At 41.4% G+C, this 23186-nt stretch overlaps 1 protein-coding gene across 4 annotated transcripts in view; it reads right to left on the bottom strand.

Annotated features, from left to right (window-relative positions):
- PTPRG (protein tyrosine phosphatase receptor type G) overlaps nucleotides 1-23186 on the bottom strand; it is a 407047-nt gene that overhangs the window by 20486 nt on the left and 363375 nt on the right. For all 4 annotated transcript variants that reach the window (XM_083795084.1, XM_083795085.1, XM_083795086.1 and 1 more), the window contains 3 exons: nucleotides 23037-23128; nucleotides 10763-10854; nucleotides 607-703 (listed from right to left, as the gene is read on the bottom strand). In XM_083795084.1, the coding sequence (XP_083651210.1) occupies nucleotides 607-703; nucleotides 10763-10854; nucleotides 23037-23128 (281 nt within the window). The remainder of the gene's footprint in view (nucleotides 1-606; nucleotides 704-10762; nucleotides 10855-23036; nucleotides 23129-23186) is intronic.

Raw genomic sequence — 23186 nt, 5'->3', positions numbered from 1 at the left:
AACATGGAAAAAAGTTACTGCATTTACATCCCAGGCCTGTAATAATTTGCACTCTAGTCCAGATTTTCAGTTCTCAGAGGAATACAGGCAAAGCCTGCACTGTGCTACAAAGATCACTGCTTGTCCAAGTTGTACACAAGGTTGAAGCAGTTTGAAATACAGCAGATACATTCTGTAAGATTTAGCACCTTTGGGATTATAAGGAAATCTCAGGGATCATCAGTAAAACTCTTTCCTCTAACTTGCACTTCCCTTAGGCCAGTTTTCAGATGTTAGCAGGCAGAAGAGCTCTGATCATCAATTTATTCCAGTTATTCCTCCACAAAGTTTCATAGCAAACTGGTATTTCTAAACCTACGCTTAGACCATCAAACTGGAAACTATTCTAAAACAAAAGCTGGAGTGAGATCCTAGCCTCAGAGAAGTTAAAATGTCCACTGCCTTTAGAAGGAAAACGATCTCCCAGTCACACTGGCATGTATTTATTAATTATCGTTTAATAACATAACTTTAACCCACCTGCCTTTTCCAGTCACACAGACACAGTGTGAGAGGAGAGTGTTTTTTCTGTTTGATTAAAGGTGCTCGCTGCTGGTGCTTACTTACATGCTAGGATGTTGATGTATCTGTTCTTGTGCTTGTTGTCGGGGTGGTTGGAGTGCTCTGCAGTGATGTTCATGTCGGCTGTACAGCGTTGCACTTCCTAGGCACAAAAATTATTCAGATGCAAAATGCGTCAGCCCCCAAAATTAAGCTTTATTTCCTTTTGCAACAGCTCATAGAAACCATGTTCAAAATATCGATATCTTAATTGCTGGATTAAACACACAGTCATTCAGCATTTTCCTGTAGGACATGGTCTGCTTAAACTGAGGAGGCGTTCGCTGCTCCCTGGCTTATGCTCCTCTCTGCAGACCTGGTGACAGATCCAGTCTGGGCACCCCAAGGGTCAGCTGTCCCCTCTGACCAGCAGTCCATCCATCTTCGGGACTGCATCTCCTGTGGCACCCCACTGTCTCCCCCCTTGGGAAAGGAAGAAGAGTCCCTTCAAAGGCAAGAGTGGCCGCAATGCAGGGTAAGAAATGAAGCACAAAGAACATTTCAACGGCAGTCTTTTGACCGCAGGACAACTAATTTGCTTATAACCTCTCAAAACAGGGTTTCTGACATTTCAGTTTGGCACTGACCTTTTGTTAGTTCTCTGCAGAGAGATGCCTTTTATAAAATATAAATAAAATAGATCTCTGAAGGTAACAGCTAGTGCTTTAAATACCACTTCTTGGACACTGATGAACAGCCAATGATATAGTGAAAGAGATAAAAGGTTGCATCCACGTATATATACTGGAGCGATGTCTATTCAGACATTCAGAAAGCAGAATGAGTCTGTCTTGAAGCTCGAGATGCAGGTGTCTGTCTAGTCAGGTTAGATACCAAACTGCCATTGACTTTTCAGCTCTGAACCTACCCCTTACACCATTGGACATCAGAATACAGGGCTACTGAAATGGGGCGGTGGAGGATCTCTTCTTAGCCCCTTGAGAAACAGCTATTCCACTTGGCCAGGCTGCCCTTGAGATTCACACGTGTCAGAGATTGTCTTGCAAACTAAACCACTACAATTCCTCAACTCATGTATGATGCCACCTCCAAGACAGATTTTTTTCGTTTAGTTAATTACAATCGTCTTGAAAATGCTAAAACTCTTTTTATCACTAGCATAAATATTTGTAGTTTTAAAACACGTTTTTGAAAAATATATCAATGTTTGGAGCTCACAAAGTTGTGGAAGAAACTAGTTATTTAAATCTTTTGTGAGTCCCAGAAATCACACCAAATAGAACCAATTTAGCCCAAGGATATATGGAGAAGTGCCAAATCGCTTTGTACTCCAGGCTTTAAAAATAACAGTACAGAACCTGCCTAAGAGGGAAAGTCATTAGGAGCTCACAGCTGCTACAAAGATCACAAGCTAAGTGACAGAGAAAAATTATCAAGAGAAATGCTATACAAACAGCAGATGTAACAGAGTTCAGCATTATGCAGACATTTCACAAAGGAGTTGCATTACAATTTTGATATCTTCCCCAGCATTTACATTTTAAAAGTGCAAAGTGTACTAAAACCTTGAACATTTTATAGCTTTTATATCCCCAAGACACTCCCAAATAACAATTGCTTCTCTTTTTCTCTTCCCCCTCTCCACAGGGAGGAATACACTGCATTCAAGGAGGTGAGCTGAGCAAAGACAAAGAGGAATCGGGCAAAACTCTCAGCTGATCCTCACAGAATAGTTCCGTTTCTATCACGGATGAAAACCCACATTAAAATGTGCACTTCCCCTAATTCTGCTTGTCAGCTCCAGTAAACAAGGGACTTCTGATTATACACTGGGCAGGATCAGCTCAGCCTAAGTCATAAATGGAAAAGCAGCATTACTTATATGTTAGCTCGATTTAATGTAATTTTGTGTTACCTCTTTTTGCATTTAGAAATCATATAACAGCGCTGCTGTACTCTTTGAGTTCACTCCTAAAAAATACCCTCCCACTTCTGAAAAGCCTTACGTCAACCCCTACATCCCTGCACCACTACAAAATTCTTTTTACAAGTTATTAGTATTGAAACATTTATGCCAAATGCTGCAGAATTTAACACAGATGAATCCAAAAAGGTTCTGTGGAGAATACTCTAGAAAGTTATAGAATGTAATAGGGAATTACATCCCTGCTAAGGAATTTTCTCTGACAGTTTAAATACTACATAGTAAATGTATCACTTTCTATTAAATTCTATAGGACTTTTCCATAAGGGAATTGTTGGTGAGGTTAATCACTTTAATTAACCTTTTTATGTTGATGCTGACTGTTTTCTCAACTGTGCATGTTCCCAGCTGGCCAATATAAAGTTAATAGAAGAGGAAGATTAAGCTAAGATGGTGAAAAACACAGCCGTGGAAAAGATGGTCTTATGCTGTGAGAGCTGATCATCTGAAAATGGCTTTTCCTACCACATAACATTCTAAGTGAATTTTAATACTCTGGAAAACTGCTATAATGCTGGATTTCTGTTCCACAGGAGACTGTGAAAAGGAGATTGTTCAAGAAAAGCTTCTCCCTTGCCAATATACCTTTTTTTTTTTTTTTTTTTGGCCTTTTTTAACGTCAGTGTAGAACAATAAAAGGCTATTTCAACTCCAGCCCCCTTTCCCCAGTCCAGGGCACACAAAGCATTGGGATGCTGAGGCTGTCCTGCAAGAAGGGGCCTGAGAACATCCTCCAGCTTCGTGTTGGCCACTGACAACACTTGGCTGTGCTGCACGGACAGGTAAGATTGAGAGCACAGGTTGGTTATCCATGGTCTGCCCTCCTGGGTTCACCTCTCCAAATTCTAACAGCAAATGACTAAACCACAGGCGCACTGCAACAGACAGCAAGGCATAAGTTAACATTCCTTTGTTATTAAAGTCAACGTGGTTCCTTTCATCAAAGCACAAAGTGCTTCAAGAAGGCAAGACTAGTTGCAGCCTGTTATCTATGCCTCAGCTCAGAATATTATTTGCCCTTTGGCAGAAGGGGATGGCCTGGTGTTAATAAATATCACTCTGGAGGAAGTTCCAAAAAGTCACTATTCTAATTACGCTATTTTACCACAGTTTATGTATATTACATATTTATTTTCTCAGCATTTTCTATTGGTTATGCAATTAACGCCCTGGGATTTCTAAGTCGTACTGGCTACGAAGTCATTCATTTGCATTAAAAACATCCCCATGATTATATTATTATTTCAACTTAAGTTTGCAGGCAGCCCACCAGGGCTGGTCTGATCCCAGGCTGCTCACTGCAGCTAAACAAACTCCTCTGCAATTAGCACATAACTGCTTCTGGCACCTCGGAGTAGTACAGCCACTGCTCCTACCACCGCATCCATTATTCGCCCTCTCATATCAAACAAACGTTCAGGTCCAGAGTCTTTTCTTCGCCTTCCTTAATCCTGCTTAGCCTCTTCCCCTGATTTTAACGGCGGCTGGCTAGCGCACCGCTGCTCTTCATGTTTAACTCTGCAGAACACTTTGCTGTCCAAAGATGAATGCATACAGGCTCTTATTCTGTCCTTTCAACTTATCATTGACAACCCAAGAAACCGAAGTACATGGTTTCAATTGACCGTTAGTTACTGTAAAAAGTGTTCTAGTCTATGCTATTATGGCTAATTTACCTTTTAATTATATTGTCCATGCTAATGCTAATTGGAATTTGATATACCCAGGTTTAACGACCCATTTTCATTGCCTTTCTGAAACAAGTTAAAGATTAGTTTCTTCTAAACTTCAAAGAATTTCCATTTAAGTGTAAAATCAAACCGCTTCAGCATCACGCTGGCAATATAAGGTTCTGAGCAAGAATTTTTGCTACAGTGACTGAGCAGGAACTCGCGCCTTTGATTTGGCCTTATGCAGTGCTGCTGTTGTTTCCTATTACTTCAGTAAAGAGATGTCCTAGCAGGGGCTGAACTGTAAAAGCCTATGAATAGCAATGAGGAGGAATCAGGAACAAAGGAAAGGATCCTAACCTGAAGGACTAAATTAGAGAAGATCCGTGGCTATTTTTTGATATTATTGTGATATTTTTCAGCGTAAAGGCAGCTAGTTCATCCACCCCCAAGATCATTTTTGATCTATTATTTTAATCCCAAATTAGAGAATTCTCTGGTAGTGCTCTTGCTGTTTCTTTTATCACAGCAAACACGAAGATGGCACACCAATAGAGACAGCAAATAGCATTTGAAGATCTCCCACAGGAACAGTGTAGATTTTTGCAATAACTTAGCACTAGTAGAAACTCTCTGATGGCACTCAAGAGAGGGGTGAGCTGGGGACAGCCTAGGCAGAAGAGGAAAATAAATAAACCAAAAGGACCGAACCCAGGAATAACAGTGGAGGAATCATGAATAGATCATTAAAAATTCATGCAAGTGTGAGCATGTCAGGACCACTGAGCTGGGCATGCTGCTAAGCTGTATACCCGAGCGATGCCTGCAGATGTGGGAGAGCAGAGGATGGTGGAGGACTGTTTGCTCGCTGTATCCTGCCCTTCGTTACGGTCCGGCTTGAGTCTGACCGAAACCTCGCATTCCCCGTGTGAAGCTGCGGCTGCTCTGAGTCCTCCTCTGAGGACTTCCAGGCAGAAACTTTGTGGATGCTGCTGGGCCGTAATTAACAGACAGCCTGGAGGTGTTTAAGAGACGTGCGGATGTGGCACTAAGGGACATGGCTTAGTGATGTGACTCGGTAGGCCGGGTTGACAGCTGGACCCGATGATCTGAAAGTCTTTTCCAACTTCAATAATTCTATGATATCTGGATTTCTTTTAGAGTTTCTCTTCTACTTTTTCTCTTAATTCATACCGGTTTCTTAGGGTGGGTCGGGCAGTGAGACAGAGACTCCAGGAAGACCTCTCCTGCAGCGATCCTTCATCCTCCAGCTTCACAGTGCTGCTTCCCTTTGCCTTCACTACAGCAATGCACAGCCTGAGAATACCTCTAATTACGGCAGTTTTGGGCCAGGGTTATAAAACATTTCCCAGTGCAGCAATGTCTGCTAGCAACACGCTTTTGAAATGGCATCCTTCTACTGCCAAATTCCTTGGTGTAGATGCAGTTATGAGTCTGGTGTAAGCTATGTCTAATCTGTAAAAGATGCCAGTGTAACTACACAGTGATTTTAGTGCCTCGAGAAATGTGCAAAGCGCAGCATTATCTCAGTCTTCAATGCCACCTTTCACTAGAGAATACCGTTCTGAGGTCACTGGTTAAAGACAGCTAGTGACCCCTGCCCCAGACAGCAGCAACTGTGAGAACAGCGTTAGCAAATCCCTGCCCCATCGCTGAAGATATGGATTTATGTTATTTTCTTACATTTCAGGACATTTAGAAGAAGGTGCCACTGGAGTATAAAGATATTTTCAATTTATGTGATGAGGGAGCTAGACAGCCTGCCTCCGAGTTCAGCAAGCCTGTTCAGACTCCAAATTGGCAATGATTCATTACCCTCACACAGGCACTGGCAGGAGGAGAGGTCTGCGGAGATTGCATTCACCCACTCTAATCGCTCCCGCAGCAGCACTGACCAACTCACTCCAGAATTAGGGAGGAGGTAAATAAAATTGTCTGATCTCAGAAATCCAACTAGGGCGTCGTATTATAAAAATGCATAGTTAGCTTTGGGGACGGAGGGTCATTTCTTGGCTTAATGTTCCTTTCTTAGAGCACAAGGACATGACGACTCTGAGAAAACTTACTGTGTTATGCCAATAACAGGCCAGGGAGAGGGAGTGAAAAGCTTCACCGTGGGAGGCGGCACTTCACACCCTTCTTTGATACAAGAATTTGGAGGGCACATGCCCTATATAATCAGGCTGAGTATCAGGGGAATAGAAGATGTGACATCAGTTTTTAACAAGAGAATCAGAAGGGATTTCAGGCACTACAGCCCACTGCGTCTGACTTGTCTACAGGGCAAACTGCTAGACGCTATAATAAATAGCAGTCAGTGAGTGCCTCGAACACGCTGTGGAGAGGTCCCTGAGGAAGCCCATAGGTAAGGACAGTCTAGAAGAGAACTGCATATTTAGTTTTCCAAAATGGTTTTGAAAAGGTCTCTCAGAAAACATTACTTAAAAAACTGATCTTTCGTGAAGCAGAAGGAAAATTGCCCCTGTATACTAAGGCATTCACCACACAGGAATTGTCAGTGTTCACGTTTCACCAGTGGGACCTTACAGGGACCTAATCTATTCATAAATGGACTGCAAAGCAGACAAAGCGTGTTTATGATGAAAAATTATTCAGGACAATTAGAAAAAAAAAAAGCTGTTTGTTAAGGGAAGCAGAATGATCTCACAATACTGAGTGGCTGAATGATAAAATGGCAAATGAAATTCAATGTTGATAAATGCAAAGTGATGTACTTGGGAAAAACAACCCTAACTATACACACACCCTGACAGGTTCCCAATTTGCTCTCGCTATTCAGTGACGAGACCCTGGGGTCAGAGCTGATAGTTTTCTGGAGGTGTCAGCTCAGTGCTCAATGGTTGTTAAAAAACAAATAGTATATTAGGAAGGATGAAAGTAATGGAAAACCAAACGGAAAACATCACTGTGCTCCTGCAGAACTCTGCAGTAAACCCACTCATTACATACTGTGCACAGCTTTGGCCTTCCCACCTTGAGAAGGATATGATAAGGAAAGAAAAAGGTACAGAGAGAACACGTCGTCATAAATCTAGAATGGCTTCCTCAAAAAAACAGACTGAATTCTTCAGATCTGAAAAAAAGATGATTTGAGGGAAGTACACAGAATTACATGAGGCATTTAAGCGAACAAGTTTTTGTAATGCAAAAACTAGGAGGTGCCAAGAGAAGTTATTAGCCATGAGTTAAAACCAAAGGAAGTCTGTTCTTGTGGAACAAATTGTAGAATTCATTGCCATGGGATGCTTTGGGCACCAGAAGTCTAAAAGGGTTCAAGAGGTAATTAGAAATTTGTGGGAAAAAAGGTCTATCAAAGACCATTAAATATAATGATGCCAAGAAAATCTCTGGCTAGACAATGAGTAGATGTAATCTCTGGCTCAGGAAGCCTCTCAATCTCTGCTCAGTCTTGTCCCAGAGCACACAAGGAAACAGGCACCAAACTCTGCCCCAGTGCTGCCCTGTAAAAGTGTAGTACCTCACCCTGTATGCCATGGCAGAAGGGTGCTGGAGCTGCCTGAGAGCAAGCCCCAAAAGCTCCTTGAGCTTTTCTCAGTTTTAGGTTGAACAAATTCCAAGGTGAACTCTACAAAGAGTTACCTAAGAAACCAGCACTGACAACACAGGAGTGTGGACTTCAGTTCCAAAAGCTGTTCGTTGCTGAGTATTAAATCAGGCCTTATATTTCTAGTTTATATCAAAAATTGAAAATTCATGGGACTCAAAGGAAATCTTAACAATTCTGTATACACAAGAAAGCTCAGCTATCACCAGACAATAAAGCTGGCTACTGGCACTGTGATTACCCCCAGGGAACAAGGAATTGTTGTGGATGTACTTTCCATCAAAAGATTTGTAGTTCAAAGTCCTTTTTAACTCTCCACATAAACCGCTTCCTAAGCACATTCACAAAATATTTAGCTGCAATTACACTCATTTTAAGAGGAGGAAGGGGGGAGTATTCATACAATTTACTTCCACGGGAATCTTCTTCATGTAAAAAACAACTCAATACAACCCACAACATGCTGCCAAAAACACAGGAAGAGACGTACACCAAAAACTAGCAACAAACAGCTGGAGAACGTTTACCTTCTGCATAGGGCAGGTTATGTTTGTGCCTAGGTTAGCCTTTCCTTTCTCAGGTTTCACCATAAAACCTCTTGCCATGGAAACTTCTGAGAATATTTTTGATCCTTTTCTCATCTAAATAATTCCATGTACTACCACGGCTATCTTTGGGAAGATTTATTTATTCTGTAGTATTGATCAGTTTGTTTTTTCCCAGCATCTCCTCGCCACTCTTCTCTCTTCCCTTTAGACGTAAAAAAACAGATTTTTGTAAAAGGCCCGTATGACTGCAGAACCTGATAGCCCCTTTCAGAAGTTCCCTAGGCATGGAGGTTGGAGGTACATAATTAATACCGCACACGTGTACTGTGTGTGCATACTGCCCAATCCTTCAGCAGTACGTCTGTGATCTAGATCAGGTATCACTTCACCTACAGGATCTGTGAAAAATTCTGGGTTCACTCTTCCATCCCATCACTGTGAAGCGTAAGGGAGAGAATCAGGCCCACGAGGTGTCAGCAGCGCAGAACGTAAGCCCCAAAAGCGAGATGGATGGTTTATGCCAGACAGCAGTCGTCTCGTTCCTATTCCCTCTCCTTACTCTAGGAGAACATTTCATTTAGTCTTTAGCAAGTGGAGACCTCAGCTACAGAGAAATACATCTGAAGTAGCTATACAGACTTCAAAGGAGAGGCTCCAAATTTTGAGCAAGTGTGTGATTTGGTGTGTGCAGTGTAGTCGGAGGAGTCTAACTTCCTTCAGAGGGGACCCCACAGTCCCCAGCACAGGACTAATTGGCTAAAGCCATCTCTCCTGACTGGCTGCCACGGCGTGGCACTCGCAGCAGGGAGCTCCAGGAGGAAAGGAAAAATAGGGCTATTAGAGCAGTGTTTTCCTTTGCTAAAACATGGGCGGAAGGTGTCCAACATTTGTTAATAGCAGTGATTTTGTGACAGCTGAAGCAAAGCCAGCTTAAAGCCAGACCAAGTTTACAGATGTGTTGCTGATTATTTTGAATAATTAAATGGTGTAAAACCCAGCTGTGATGAATAGCACTGGGGTCGCAATTCATAAATAATTGAGAAGAGTGAGTCGCATTTGATCATCCTGATCAAATTCTGCTCTCTGGAGAATAAATGTTTGTCCTGAATACCATCAACATTGTTAAATGCCTCAATATTCCTGCTCAGCCATCCAGCCAGCAGTCAATTGAACTAAATCACTTTAACACCTTACACATTTGCCTTCCTCATGAATACAAAACGTTTCTAACTTGCACAATGCTTTTGGGGCATCAGACAAAGCAGCCTCTCTTTATAGACAGTAACCAAACAGCAACAATAAATGTTTTAAATGATCCCATTAAAAACAATTCCTGCATACAGTCTCATCTTTACTGCAGTAAGTAAGGAAGCTGTAGATATTAGACCACCTATTTTGTTTCGTTGCTCTGTTTGTAAGCAGAGCTACCCGTGTGATTCACATGCATCGCACAAACACACCTCTTTCTGCTGATAGGGAAGCCAGCACCACAGCTCCATTGCAATTTCCCGGGGCTCCTCCTGCTTCTAAATGCTTCTAAAAGTTCAGCTGTGACTGTGATTAGACTGAAAGCAATGCCTAAAAACTACCCAGAGAATACTGACGACTACTTACTGGGCCCGATTGGTCCATCCTCGTACTATGGGATGTTTACTGTGTTTGGGCAGCATGGGTAACTCAGTCGTGGCAAACTGCTTTCATTTCATTGGAACTACCTCAAATTTACAGCATGTTTCTAAGTCAGAACCTGTCCTAAGCAGCTAACAATATGTAACATTACGTAAATACTACCAAACAAGTACTGGAGCAAAATAACTAATCACTTCAACAGCGATCTTTCCTGCCTGAACAGACGATCAACAAGGACTCCAGCAACTGACACGGTGCAAATGAGAGGAACAGCCACAGTTTGGGGTTTTTATAAAAGACCAAACTCTATTAGTCTCACTCACAGTGAGAGCAATAAATTGCTCTTCTTGAGCAAAGGGTGACTTCTCAGTGTGATGGAGAAAAGCAAATACCGGACCAACAAGAGTAAAGTAAGCTGCGGATTGTAAGAGAAACACGGACTTAAAAACACCTGCTTGTGCCTTCATGTTGCAGGCAGCTTTTCTATTTAATAAAAACGCAGTAAGGTTGCCCTTAAAGGCACTAATTCCAGTAGAAGGCTGCCTCAGACCCTTGCTCTGTGGCTTGAAACCATCTGTAAACATCCAGTCCCAGTTTACTCATAACCGGTGGCAAATTGGTATTTCCCTATTTCTTCTTATACATTTGAGCATTGCATTGACCTGACATGACAACATCGCACAGATGTCACACAGCCCTTTACTATTAATCTGCAATTAACTTTAGGAAAACGACATTTTATTAGTGGATCATTAAATCATACCTCAAAGTCTTCTGAGAACCCATGCTGGTTATTAGAATAGAGCTCACTGATGTGTTTAACGAACTGCTTGACTGGAATCGCTTCCATATCATCTGTAGAAAGAAAGAGATAGTCAGGGTTGCTCTTTGTCTTACATGTAAAACTTCAACATTTACTTTCTCAACTGCAAACTTGGGAAAGAAAGCATTCACTCCATATCACGTAGATCTGAGTTCCCAGGACCATAGTTAGTTCAATATACAGTAATAAGAAATCTTGATGAATCTGGCCAATTTTGAGGCAAATTCTTCATATTATACTTGTAATTCTAACCACTGCAAATATGAATATTGAGAGTCTATTCCCTGTGATGCTTATTTGCAAAGTCCAATTGAAGTTCAAGCATCTTTTTGTTCTTTTATGCACTTTGAAGATAGCTGTAAAGGGGATGAAGATGCCAAAGAACAGAACAGACTCCAAATAGGAAGGCATAGTACACATTTTCACCCAGTAAGTTTTTATCAGACTGAGCAGAAACACAAGCTTTTCTTCCGCAATGGAGAAGTTATTAACTTTTTCCTTTTACACAAAAATGTAGTATCGAAAAGAATGTAGCATGATGCCGTCTCTGAGCAAAAGAACAGGCAACCCAACAGCCACAGTAATTTCAGCTTTCTCTCATGCCAGACACTATTCATAACACTGAATATGTATTCTGCTGGACCTTCCATTTATGCTCAGCATAGTGCAATTGCTACCCAATATACCAATAAATCACCCACAAACATTTTCTTAGAAGTAAGACATCAAATGCTGGAACAGAACTAAAGACAAACTAAGAACTAAGACTATTTCTAGCACTCCACCTCTGGACAGATGCTAATAAAACTGGGGTGTAGGATGGTTGCCTAATTTTTCTCTCTTCCTCTCTCTCAAGAAAAGCCTAGATGTTGTTATAACCACCGCTGCAGTTGGTAGAAACACTGCGCTTGCCAAGATTCATTAGTTAATATTTTCAGTCTGGCATTTGGAAAATGTAAATTGCTATACAACTGTGATTACTTTCAGCATGTGAAATAATCTATTGCCTGATGGCTACTATTGTCTGATTGCATGATTTTATGGCAATACTCCGGTATTTAAGTATCCCATTTAATATTCTTCTGAAGATCGCATCCAGTTTATGTTTACTCCCAGTAATTCTGTGGTGTATTTTTGCTCCCATTTAGCAGCCATATGGTTTGGTGCTACAGCTGCATTATAATCTGGATTCCTTTCCTTTTAAACATCTACATTATGATAGAAAAAATCCAAATATTTCTACAGATACTTAGCAAAATTTAACGATAAATAAATAGATGTGACATTTACTGTATTCAGAGTGAAAGATCTTTGGCAGCTAAAACCCCTAAGCTGTCACATATGCTTTTCTTAGCGAAGGGTATGAAGATCTGTATGTGTAAATGAGGTTCTTCTTTGGCAAGAATTTTATAGATCCAGCCCTGACAATCTGATTGCTCTCCAGCTGATGGCAGTTCATATTGACCATGTCATTACTTCTCTACTCTTATTTTATCAGGTAGCGCTCTAGGGTGGTTTTTGCATCTATTGACATTTTCAGATTTCAATCAGCTCTCTTCTATTTTATTTACAAGAGCCAATTGTTAAAGATATGTTTGCAATCTGATCACCTCCCCGTATAGTAATGCTACTTTAATTAACCACATGCTCATTTACTGAATAATAAAGAATTCAAAACATTTGACAAGTGTATGCTCATCTTAGCAAAAAGCTGCAGCATGTAGAAATGCTGGCACTTTACAATATTTAAGTGCTAACATTTATTCTGCGTAATATTGAGAACATCACCATCTCATAACAACATTTGTATTAATATTTTTGCTGCCAAGACACTTGAGTGGAATGATCTATAGGAACAGCAGTCAATAGCAAGAGCCTGTAAAACAATCTTTCATCTCCGGAAAAGTAACCCATACATCCTTAATTTCTTTGAAAATAACTTGTGCTATCATAGCAATTTCACAAACTGTCACAAGAAGAGTTCCATATGTATTATTTGTTTGTTTTTTTCTTGAGTAGTTTAGCTCAGCTGCAACCAACCAAGATCAAGGATTCACTGTAGCACACCAGTGTCCAATTTAATTTTGCAGAAGGCAGAATTTAATTTTAATTGTGATCTGTGAGCCAAAAAATACATTAGAGATAACGTGCTCTCCAGTCCATTGAATTCCCACCAATTTCAAGGATGGGTCTGCACCAGAGATCCATGGCAAAATATGGTTAGGCTTCTTTTATCATCATCACTGCATGGTGGCAGTATCTCTCCACCTTTAGAGCCACTGTTAATTCACTGCTCTGTTGTTCACTATCCGTTATTTTTCTCCTCCCTTTTTTCTTTTCTGCATTTTCTCTTGTACAGCCCCTTCTGATTCCCTTCAGAAGCCATAACCCAATCCTGTTTCTTACCCCATTTGATAACATGGGCAACAATTAAACAGCAAATAAATAGTAAATACTGCTGACATACGAGCTCACTGGGAGAAAGGGATCTTAGGCTACTGAAGGTGCCCATTCACCCAGGAAAACCATGTTGGAACAAAGGTAATTGTTTGAAGATTAACATCAGAAACACAAACATTAGTAACTTAATGGACACTTATGATTTCCAACTTCTAAACTGCTGGGATAATTTGGTCCTACTGACCATGAAAGATCTGGCAGACACTGTGCAGCACCTAGGAGGAGGCCACCCCTGCAGGAATGCTCGCAGCCTGTATTTTTTGATTCATGCCCTCTAACACCAAACCCTCAGCTAGGAGCAGATGTTACCCCAGGTGGGGTATACATGCATATTTAGCCTTGGGCAGCTTGTCAGACCTCTGGCAAAGTATGTAGCAATATACTCAGTGCTCCTGAACGGTATCTGCTCTGATGTTACCTGAAGACAGCTGAGATCTTCTCTAAGAAAACCAACAGATGTAGCTAGATGCACATAATATGCTTTTCCTTGCACTGTCTTCAGTCCAAAAGCTTTGATTAAGCCTTCTTTCCATCTTGAAGACAAATAGACTTCAATGACTATAATTCTTTTAGTCGATTGAAGAGATTAATGGAATCCTATAATGGCTAATTAAGAGCCCTAATAGCTGTTCTGCGCATATTCCCTTTTGCACCATATACTTTTTCCCATCCAGAAACCAGAGTGACGTTTGATATCGTCAGTGTGATGCTTACATTTTGCAAGACCTACACATTCTTCAAAGAGAATAAGGAAATGTTTTAATAACATACCTTCACCTCCAACACCAAAGATATAATTACAGTTCCGTCTAGCTTGGGTTTAGCCATCTGTTTTATCAGTGCAAATAAAGTGATTCTGGATTTACACCATTACAAAATATAAGCTGAATCTGGCACCTTACCAACGTATTAACCCTTTGTGTTATACAGAGAAAGAAATAATCTTAGATGGAAAGAGGCAGAAGTCTCCAGGGCTTAAATAATTATACATATTTGTATTTATTATTATAAACAACATAATTTATAATAATAATATTTATAAGCAGATACCACTGAAGCTGATAGGTGAGGGTATGTTTCATTACAATGCTAGACAATTAACTTTTGTGGAGTTCCCATCTTCACTCGCTGGTCCAAGACAAGTATCTGAGAGGAGTATCGCAAACAAAACTGAAGGGGAGCCTAACACAGCTCACTTTCTGCCACAAAAGGAGAATGCCAAGAAGAAAGACACATTTAAAAAAGGGTAGAAGAGGAAAACCTTTACTTGCATATACGTAACACATTCTCTTAGAAGACAACCACCTTCAAAAGAAGCCCGAAGTGTACAGAAGTAATAAAGTTAGTAAAGGGTTACATTTAAAATTTGGGCAATTAGTAATCCTGCCAGGATGGATTTTCCTCCACCTCCCACTTGATAAGCTGCCTTTGCAAAGTTAAAGCAATAGAGGCCAACTGCAAAAGAAAAATGGGATATCATATCAGAGATGGCATTTCCACATAATAAGATCTGGGACTCATTTTGATTCATTTACAGCCCGGGAGCTCACTGGATGGTTTAGTGGTGTTGGATTGGAATAGATGGGTTTGGGTCATGAATTAATCCAGAAGGTCAAAAGCAAAATGCTTCTTCATTTTACCTTTGTCTAGTTTGGAGTTTTGGCATTTTTGAAGACCAGACATTCGACACACATGAAGAAGTCTTGGTAAGAAGATTCTCCCATGTCTTTCACTGTGTGTGTAAATGCTTTTAGTTTTTCATCTATCATCTCACTCACTCTACTAAATCCAATATATCCCCTGTATCTTATGCCTTACTTTAAATGTGAAGGCTTATTCCAATCCCTAGTCACTGCACTTTAGCCTCTCATCTGTAAGGCCACCTGGATTTATGTGCCATAGCTGCCACGTGGCTTGGCCCATCTGCTCGAACAGCAGCCACGTACTGCACCGCTCAGCAAACCTGTGCCACCCTTTGCATCTCAGAAGCACCCCCATCAATTCTCAGTGTGCTAGCCACAGATCACTCCAGCCAAAGGACAAAAGGATTGGCCCACTCCCTTCTCCCTGCCTACAGGGCTGAGCAGTGAACTGAAACAGCCTGCTAATCTGTCTGATGAATATAAGAAAGGATTAATGGATTTGTGGGGAGGGGAAAAAGGATTAGTTGTCAGTGGGGTAAACGGGTTGATCCTACTCAGTGCCATGGGGAATAAGTGACTATTCCCAGAAAGGGAAACTGCTCTTTCTGAAGACAGCACAAACCCGAACAGGCTCATGACAATCACGAAACCAGTGATGTCACTATTGACGTTAATCCTGGAGCATCCACCTCTCAATAATGTATCCTCATGTTTCTCATCTCCAGCAAAATAGCTTTGGAAAAATCCTGCATGCAGCTGAAAAACCTGGCACCAATATTTAGGATGCATATTACTTAAAACTCAGCCTAACAGCCATTCCATAAGTTACGATATGTGCCAGGTGAGCGAAGGCTGCAGAGCTCCAGCAAGAGCCTGCCCGTACATGCAGCACTGCAGCAGAAGTGCACGTGCCAGCAGCGGGGCCCTCGCAGCCCACACTTAAACAGGATCTATGCAGCTGTACAACGCAGGATGAGCGCACACGACACACAACACATAGTGGGGACGTAAAGCCCCAGATGTCTGTATCCGCTCTGTCTCTAGAACAGCAGCTAATCACAAAGAATATTGCAAGGATTAATAGCACACCCTTGGGTGAAATTCTGCCCCAGCGGAGGTTATTGAAAAACTCCTATCAAATTCATTATGGTCTAGAGAGAAGCTTAGAAAAAAACCTCTAAGCCTACAGACTATGAGCATACTCTGAAGTACACACACTTACAGGGGCCAAAAACTTCACATGCAGCTCAAATTTTGGCACTGATTGAAATGGAAATGTTTGAGCTGACAACTCCACAGCCAGATCCTGCCCTAACTCATGTCAGTACTTGACTCCACAAATAATTCCACGTGTAAAAATGGGCAGTGCCCTGCTTTCTTCAAAGGATTTTAGATTTAATACATTTGAATTATACACACTTATATAGGCAAAGCCTTTAATTCTGCAGTATACTGGCTTTCCTTGCTTAACTATTTAAAATAAGGATGCAGCTGAAGCCATTGTACTTAATTTGGAATAATTAATTTTTCTGACTGATCATATTGCTTGCTGTATAAAAAATAGTCAGAAATATAAGAATAGTTTTATTTGTATAACATGAGTATTAATTAATTTATGATAAAACAAAAGCCATTAAAAACTCCTTAATATTGAGAAGGTCTTTTCTGAGGAGATCATTTCTGCATAAATACTAAAAAGGCAACATAGTAGGTTTCGTTCTAGGAGCTCCAACTACATGCTGAAAGTCCATTATAGCTGGCATCCTCCTGAATTCACTGACCTCCGTGAAATTATAAATTAGAAGAAATGGAGATAAATAATAAATGACTGAGAGTTGATTACTGGGGATACCATTCCTCATTAATTATCACATCTTTGTAATTATGTGTTTATCAAATACATTTTTTAATAAAAATGTCTTTCAGTGTGAAAAGGCGCGTAAAACTGTGAATACATTTGAGAGACCTGCATAGGTGGAAACGTTGAAAGAAAAAAAAAACCAGAAACCTTTTCTTCAAGATAATTACTATCTATTTGTTATAATCAAGTCAAATGAATACAAGGACGAGTTTCTGATAAAGGAGAGACACATGAAAAAGCAGAATATGAAAAATCACCTGTGTAATACTGTAGCTACATTCATCTCTCTTGCTTCGAGATTTAATCTACTACAATGCTATTAGCCATGTGTCAGTCAGGAATATAAAGATCTTAATGATAAAATTTTATATGTGTCAAAATAAGAGCTCAGTTTAAATCTGCTTGTACAAATCTTAGATTAGGTTATCATTAATTATAAATGTAATAGCAATATACTTCTTCCCTTTAAGCAAAAAATATAATTTTCAGTCCAAGAGAATGAAATAATATGAATTTTCCCGTAGCACAGACATTAAACATGATCTTATTTGGTATTGTCTGCTAAGGAGGATGACTTCAATGTCACACATTTCCATCCTCTGGTCCAGTTGTGCCATTCGTTACACACACACCTTACACTTAAGGCTTAAGCACATGGAGGTGCAACTCTGAAGCAATCTGCAGTCCAGTGCGAAGGCTTTCTGAAAAGAAAGAATCTGCCCACATTCTACATGGCCACCATGAAAACATTTTTGGGTGACTGAGTCCACTCCTGAAGCCTCCATTACAATACCATAATTAGATATCCACCATAAATTCTTCGGTGTGCTGCAGGAGCAGGGCTGGTCAAATTGAAAACAGAAGGTGGATGTTCCCTAAAATACCTTGATATTTTCTTGGCTTCAGAGGATGACTGCGTTTGCAATATTGCGTTCATGAATTTAATTGAAGCTGAAGATAGGTACGATTCACAATATGGTGCTGGAACATAAATCCACAGGGAGCAGAAAGCAGACATGAAGTCTTAAACAGCTGAAGAGCGCTACTTCGGTGCTCAGTGAAAAACTCCGTGCCCTTGAGAAATAAGTCCTCAGCTGCAGTTAGCACTTCTCCCTGTCCCTCACCAGTCCCTAGCACAGCAGAGCACTGTGTTCAGCACACTGTCGCTCAGTGGCCACTCACCTTGCCACGGACGTGTCCTGGTGCTCCACTCTTCTGGCCTGGGATGCAACCGAGACATGCAATGAGACAGCTGCATCTCAGCAGAAAACAGTAAGGAACCAACCTCAGTTGGGAACCTGCAGTTTCCTTGTCAAGTGAGGTACCTCGCTACAGTCTTTTAATAGAAACAGTTCATCATAGGGTGGTTGCCACCACAAAATAACAGAAATGCAGGAGGTAGGCTTGTAGAAAACACCCCAAGTCTAACCACTGATACGTTTGTCAGGAAAAGTTGAAGGGAATTATGGTTACTGAAAAAATAAGAAAGCAGCTTTCAAAAGTCTGCAGAAGATCCAAAAGAAGCTAAGAGTTAAGAAGATGGACTCTTGACAGGATGACTTCTTGTAACCATAAGACAGAGGGATATGACAGTGGGTGATGGCTGTGCTGGCCTCCACACCCTTGCATGACAGCATGAGGTGGCCAAGCCACCTTTTCAGTGCAGTGCACTTGGCTATTCCACAATTTCCTGGGCTCATGCAGTCACCCTGTGTCATTCTTGAAGAAGTATGGCAGTGTTTGTCCCAGATTCTACCACTGGTTACTTTAAATACACTATTCAGAAACTCCAGCGATAGTTACAAAATATTAATTTACTGCCATTTAAACCTAAAACTGCATGCACCATGACCTAGGTGTGCTAGGAAGTGCTCCTGAGTCTTGCAGTCTAGACACAGCTGAAAGGACTGGTATCACATCCGAGACATTTTACTTCTACTGAAAATGGTGAAAGACAGCTGGAATAATATGCTAAATGAACCAGCTGTGTTGGCCAGCTGTTCTGTTCTTTACGAGCTGTGTTTCTCTGGACTGTGGTCAAGACTATGCAGAATTTTGAATTTTGCCATAGGGTCAAGCCTCGGCTATCTCTGTGCTGATCTCACAAGTCCTGCTGGCATCGGTGCCACAATGCCTGTTGTGCCCTTGGGCTGGGCAAAGAACCAGGAAAACCACAGGAAGCTCCAGAACAACGCACCAACCCAAAGCAAGAAAGCTCTCAAACAAATGATAGGAGGAAGATGGAAGAAGTGGAATTTGTGCTAATTCCGCTGTTTGATACCATCTCAGTTAGACAGACAGACACTTCTGCGCTGCTTTCATGGAGCGAGTCTTGCGACCAGAGCAAAGGAAGACTGATGGAGATGCCTTTTGTTTTGTGGTATGCAAAATATACAGCTTTGCAGAACTGCTGCTCTTATTCCTACATATCTGATTCCAATGAAATGGATCAAGTCCAGAAACTTTTTAAACAGATGCTAACCCAACAACAAAAACAAACAAATGGGTACAGGAGCTGGTTTGCTGGCAGAGATGTTGCCATTATAGTGAAGATATCCATTCAAAGATGATGTAGGCATGGCCAAAATTAACTGAGTACAGCGGCAAAGAGAAAGGATATGGAGAAATAATTTTGTTTGGCTGAATGGAGGTGATTTCAGAGTTCTGACACTGATAACAGATGTGCTAGTCAGGCACAGAGCTGAGAGTTTAGATTTATACCTCAGTTGTAATATCCAGTGGCTGACTCAGTTAATATCTCCTTTGTCCTGTGTTTCTCTAGATCAAGCAGTGCAGATAATTATGAATAATGATAATGATTTGGGTCTCAGAGCAAATTTGCACAGATAACCACATGCCTACGGGTGACGTGGCTTCATGCACAATAATTAAGCATGTATGCTACGGGAAGTGAAGTAGAAAATGGGTAAAATCATTCCTTTACAAAAAGATTTTTCAGATTTTTGGCCCCGAAAAGCTGTACCGCGTACCAACTGGAGGTAGCTGGGAGACTGACTTTAGGGTTCATAGAACCAAGGAAACACACGGTGTGTGTAACCAAGAGCAGAGTGTAGCACAGAAATAAATAAGAAAGCTATCTCTGAGCATGCCGGCAACATCCGCAGAGCAGAGCAGTGGCACGCAGAGACACCAGCGCTGTGAGAGCTCTCGAGCTGCGTCAGGCCATCGCTGTGCCTGGCTCCCAGGCACCTGGCACAGCCACTCCGCACCTGGGCCAGGACCAGCCAGCCTAAATTCGCTCAGCCTTCTCCCACCAGCAGCTTTCTGCACGCTGTAGCTGGGCCCTGGCCAGTCTGTTACGTATCTTTCAGACACACTGCTCCGAATTGCCGCCAGTGTGGCTGCTTGCATACAATTGAGAGTAGAAGTTGGTCCAGCAGGTTGTAGGAGGTAGATGCATGGTTCCACGGGGATCTATCCAAATATCTTTTTTAAGGATGTACCGTCTGGGGTTTCACAAGCTAACAAGATAAATTCAGAAAAACTTGCTTTTGCAAAAATGCGGCTTATATTTTAATTCTGTGATTAACATACCAAAATAAGACTTTCTCAGACACTCTGACAGCTTCCACTGGAGAAGTTCAGAGGCTTATCACTTCACCAGTTGCTGTTAGTTCAAAGAAGAATTTTGTTATTTAATGTCTTGAAGGAACTTCAGTGGGCTGCCTACTTGGGACCAGCAGCTGATGTCAGAGAAGATCATTTAGGAACAGGTCTATAGGGGGAAACAGGCCTTTTCTGTATTTCCAAACCAGGAAAATGTTTAGGAGAGCTTCAGGATCTTTTCAAGCAATATCCTCCATCTTTGGAAAAAGGCGACATAGCTGGAATTTCTCTCTACTAACTTAGAGCCTGATTACAGACTCCCTGTTCAGGTAACAGTTAATACGCACAGAGGGAGGCACTTCCAGAGAGTGATTTGATTTTTGATGGCCTGAACAGCTTTACTGTCACTGCCAAGATCTTCAAGTTCATCAGTGCATTCCCTGTTAAGACCTTCTGGGTATGATTCAGCCTCAGATTAAGGCACCTCCATTTAGTTGTCTATATGCAGGTGTCTAAATATCTATCATATCCACAAAAATCTTATTAGAATGGAAATTTGAGGGTTAGATTCACCTTCGCATCCAACTAGACTAAACCTCTGTTTAGTCCAGTCCTGTTGGCCCAGCTCTTCAAATGCCTTAGAGCTGATCAGCAGTCCTTGCAAATTTTTTACTACAGAGCTTCTCGAGGTGTCCTATAGCACTTGATCTGCAGGTGTTTTAATCTGCAGTGCCCATTATCAGAAGTGAGCAGCAATTTCTTAGCAGTACTGAGTCTGAATAGACCACGGTGTGCACTGCTGTGACAGCAGCATCACACCAGTCCTTAAGGTGCCATGGTCCATCAGCTTGGCTTGCTATAATCATGGGTAGATGCACCCAAAATCTAATTTTCTTCATTTCTCAGTGACTTGGTGTTTACATGCAAGAATGACTGCTGAGAAGCACTAGTGTACGTACTGGCCTTATGATACGTGCCACCTGCATTGTTTTAGTGGAACTTCTTCAGTCTATACTACAATTTATACAAGTACATTCCAGTCTTTAATGGACTGACCATCAAAACATCCCTGTGAAACGGGGAAGAACCATTGTCTCAACTCAACAGATAGCAGAGCATGAAAAGATGGAGCTTTCTGCTGGTTTCTTTGTCTAAGAAAAATTTGCCTCAATTACAAAAAATAAAAACACAATTGACCAAAGAGAATGCCCTTTGAGGGGAGAATTTCTCTCTTCCCACTACCTTGTGCTCATAATCCCCCAGGTTTTGACATTGCTCTGCACAGTCCAGGCTAGCCCACCCTCCCCTTCCTCTCAGGCTCTAAGCAGGCATCACATGGCAGCAGACAACGTGGAACCGTGACACTCATTGCCAAAGGCGGCCCCATCAGCAAAGTGCTGCACCCAGTTTTAGAGTAGGAAAAATGGAGTTCTCCACCTATTCAGGCTCTTCTGTGAAAGATCATCACAGGTGGTCTAAGACTGGTTTCCTGCCTCCTGTTACTCTGACGGAGAAAGAGAGGAAAGGTGGCTCCTTGCTAAGGAGGTGAGGTGGCCAAGACAAAGTCTGCCACAGAAAGGAGACGGGATGATAGCATGTTTTCTTTCCTCTTTGGTGGCACAGAATCAGACTGCAAGGCAAAATGCCTATCATTTTCTACAGGAATGTAATATCTAACCTTTCATATTAGTTCCCATGGGGACTTTTAGAAACTCTTCCTAGAAAGAACAGTCATACATGTCTGCTGAAGAAAATCAACGGAAATGTAAATGGACTCTCTCACTTTTCTAGGATGGATGTTTCTTCAATGTCTCAGAAATGGCTTTGATTTTTTTTTTTTTGTTAAAATGAACCTAATAGCTGCAAACTGAATCCCATACCAGCAATACAAATTACAGAATACGACAAGGAAACTTAAAACACCACCTGGAAGTGACAAGTACAAGTATCTGACAGGCTGAGGTCAGTACAGCATTTTGGGAATTTTGGCTCTGCTTGAGAAACCGAGCAACATCAAAGAAGTCAGAGGCTGCAAAGGCCACTGTAACACCAAGCTGTTCTCTGCCATTACTACTTAAAGGGATCTGGATCCTGCACTTCATATTTCCTAGGGGAAATGCCTCACGAAGAGACTAGTGCTAAACCCCGCTTCCAGCTTTGCTCTCAACATAGATGAGAGAAGAATTTGACCTTTGGTAATTTGATTAATACCAAATTAACAGATGGTTTTGGACTTTCCGAGATTGTTTGCTTACCCTTTCTGTCTTGCTTTCCTCCCTGAGACCCAGCAAACATCACCTCTGCACACGCCGAAAGCGGGGACAAACCCCCTGGTCTTGAGAGAGCAGTAGAGCTGTGTGTCCCTTGTCCACAACCCACCCCGACAGAGCAGTTTGTTTCGCCTTGGATGCAATGCGTTAGTGTTTTTAAGAAGTGTGGCTTGTGGTCTTGACATTTGACAAAGGTTACTCTGAAATTCCAATTAAAACAATGTGGGAGAGATGCCTCTGCAAAAGTACAGCATTGGGACTCAGAGCCCCACTGCAAAGCATCTTAAAATAAATGAAGCAGCATTGATAACACAAATTTCTATAAAAATTCACGTGATTTAATAAAACGTTCTCTTTACGTAATTAAACCAGACTCCAAATAGCACAAACACAGGAGATAATGCCCGTCTTACCTGGAATAGGTATAATGGGAATACTTTCATTGGGGACCACACGGGGTGAGCTGCTGTCCTCCACATAGAAATGGGCAGTCTGAAAACACTTTCTGTTAAAGGGAAAATAAAAAAAAGGTTCAGGGTGTGAAAAAGCCCCAAACTTCTGCG

The sequence above is a fragment of the Anser anser genome, assembly GCF_964211835.1.
Source record: "Anser anser genome assembly, chromosome: 12".
Taxonomy (NCBI): domain Eukaryota; kingdom Metazoa; phylum Chordata; class Aves; order Anseriformes; family Anatidae; genus Anser; species Anser anser.
The sequence above is the reverse complement of the archived record's forward strand: the minus strand, read 5'-3'. Positions and strand labels throughout refer to the sequence as shown.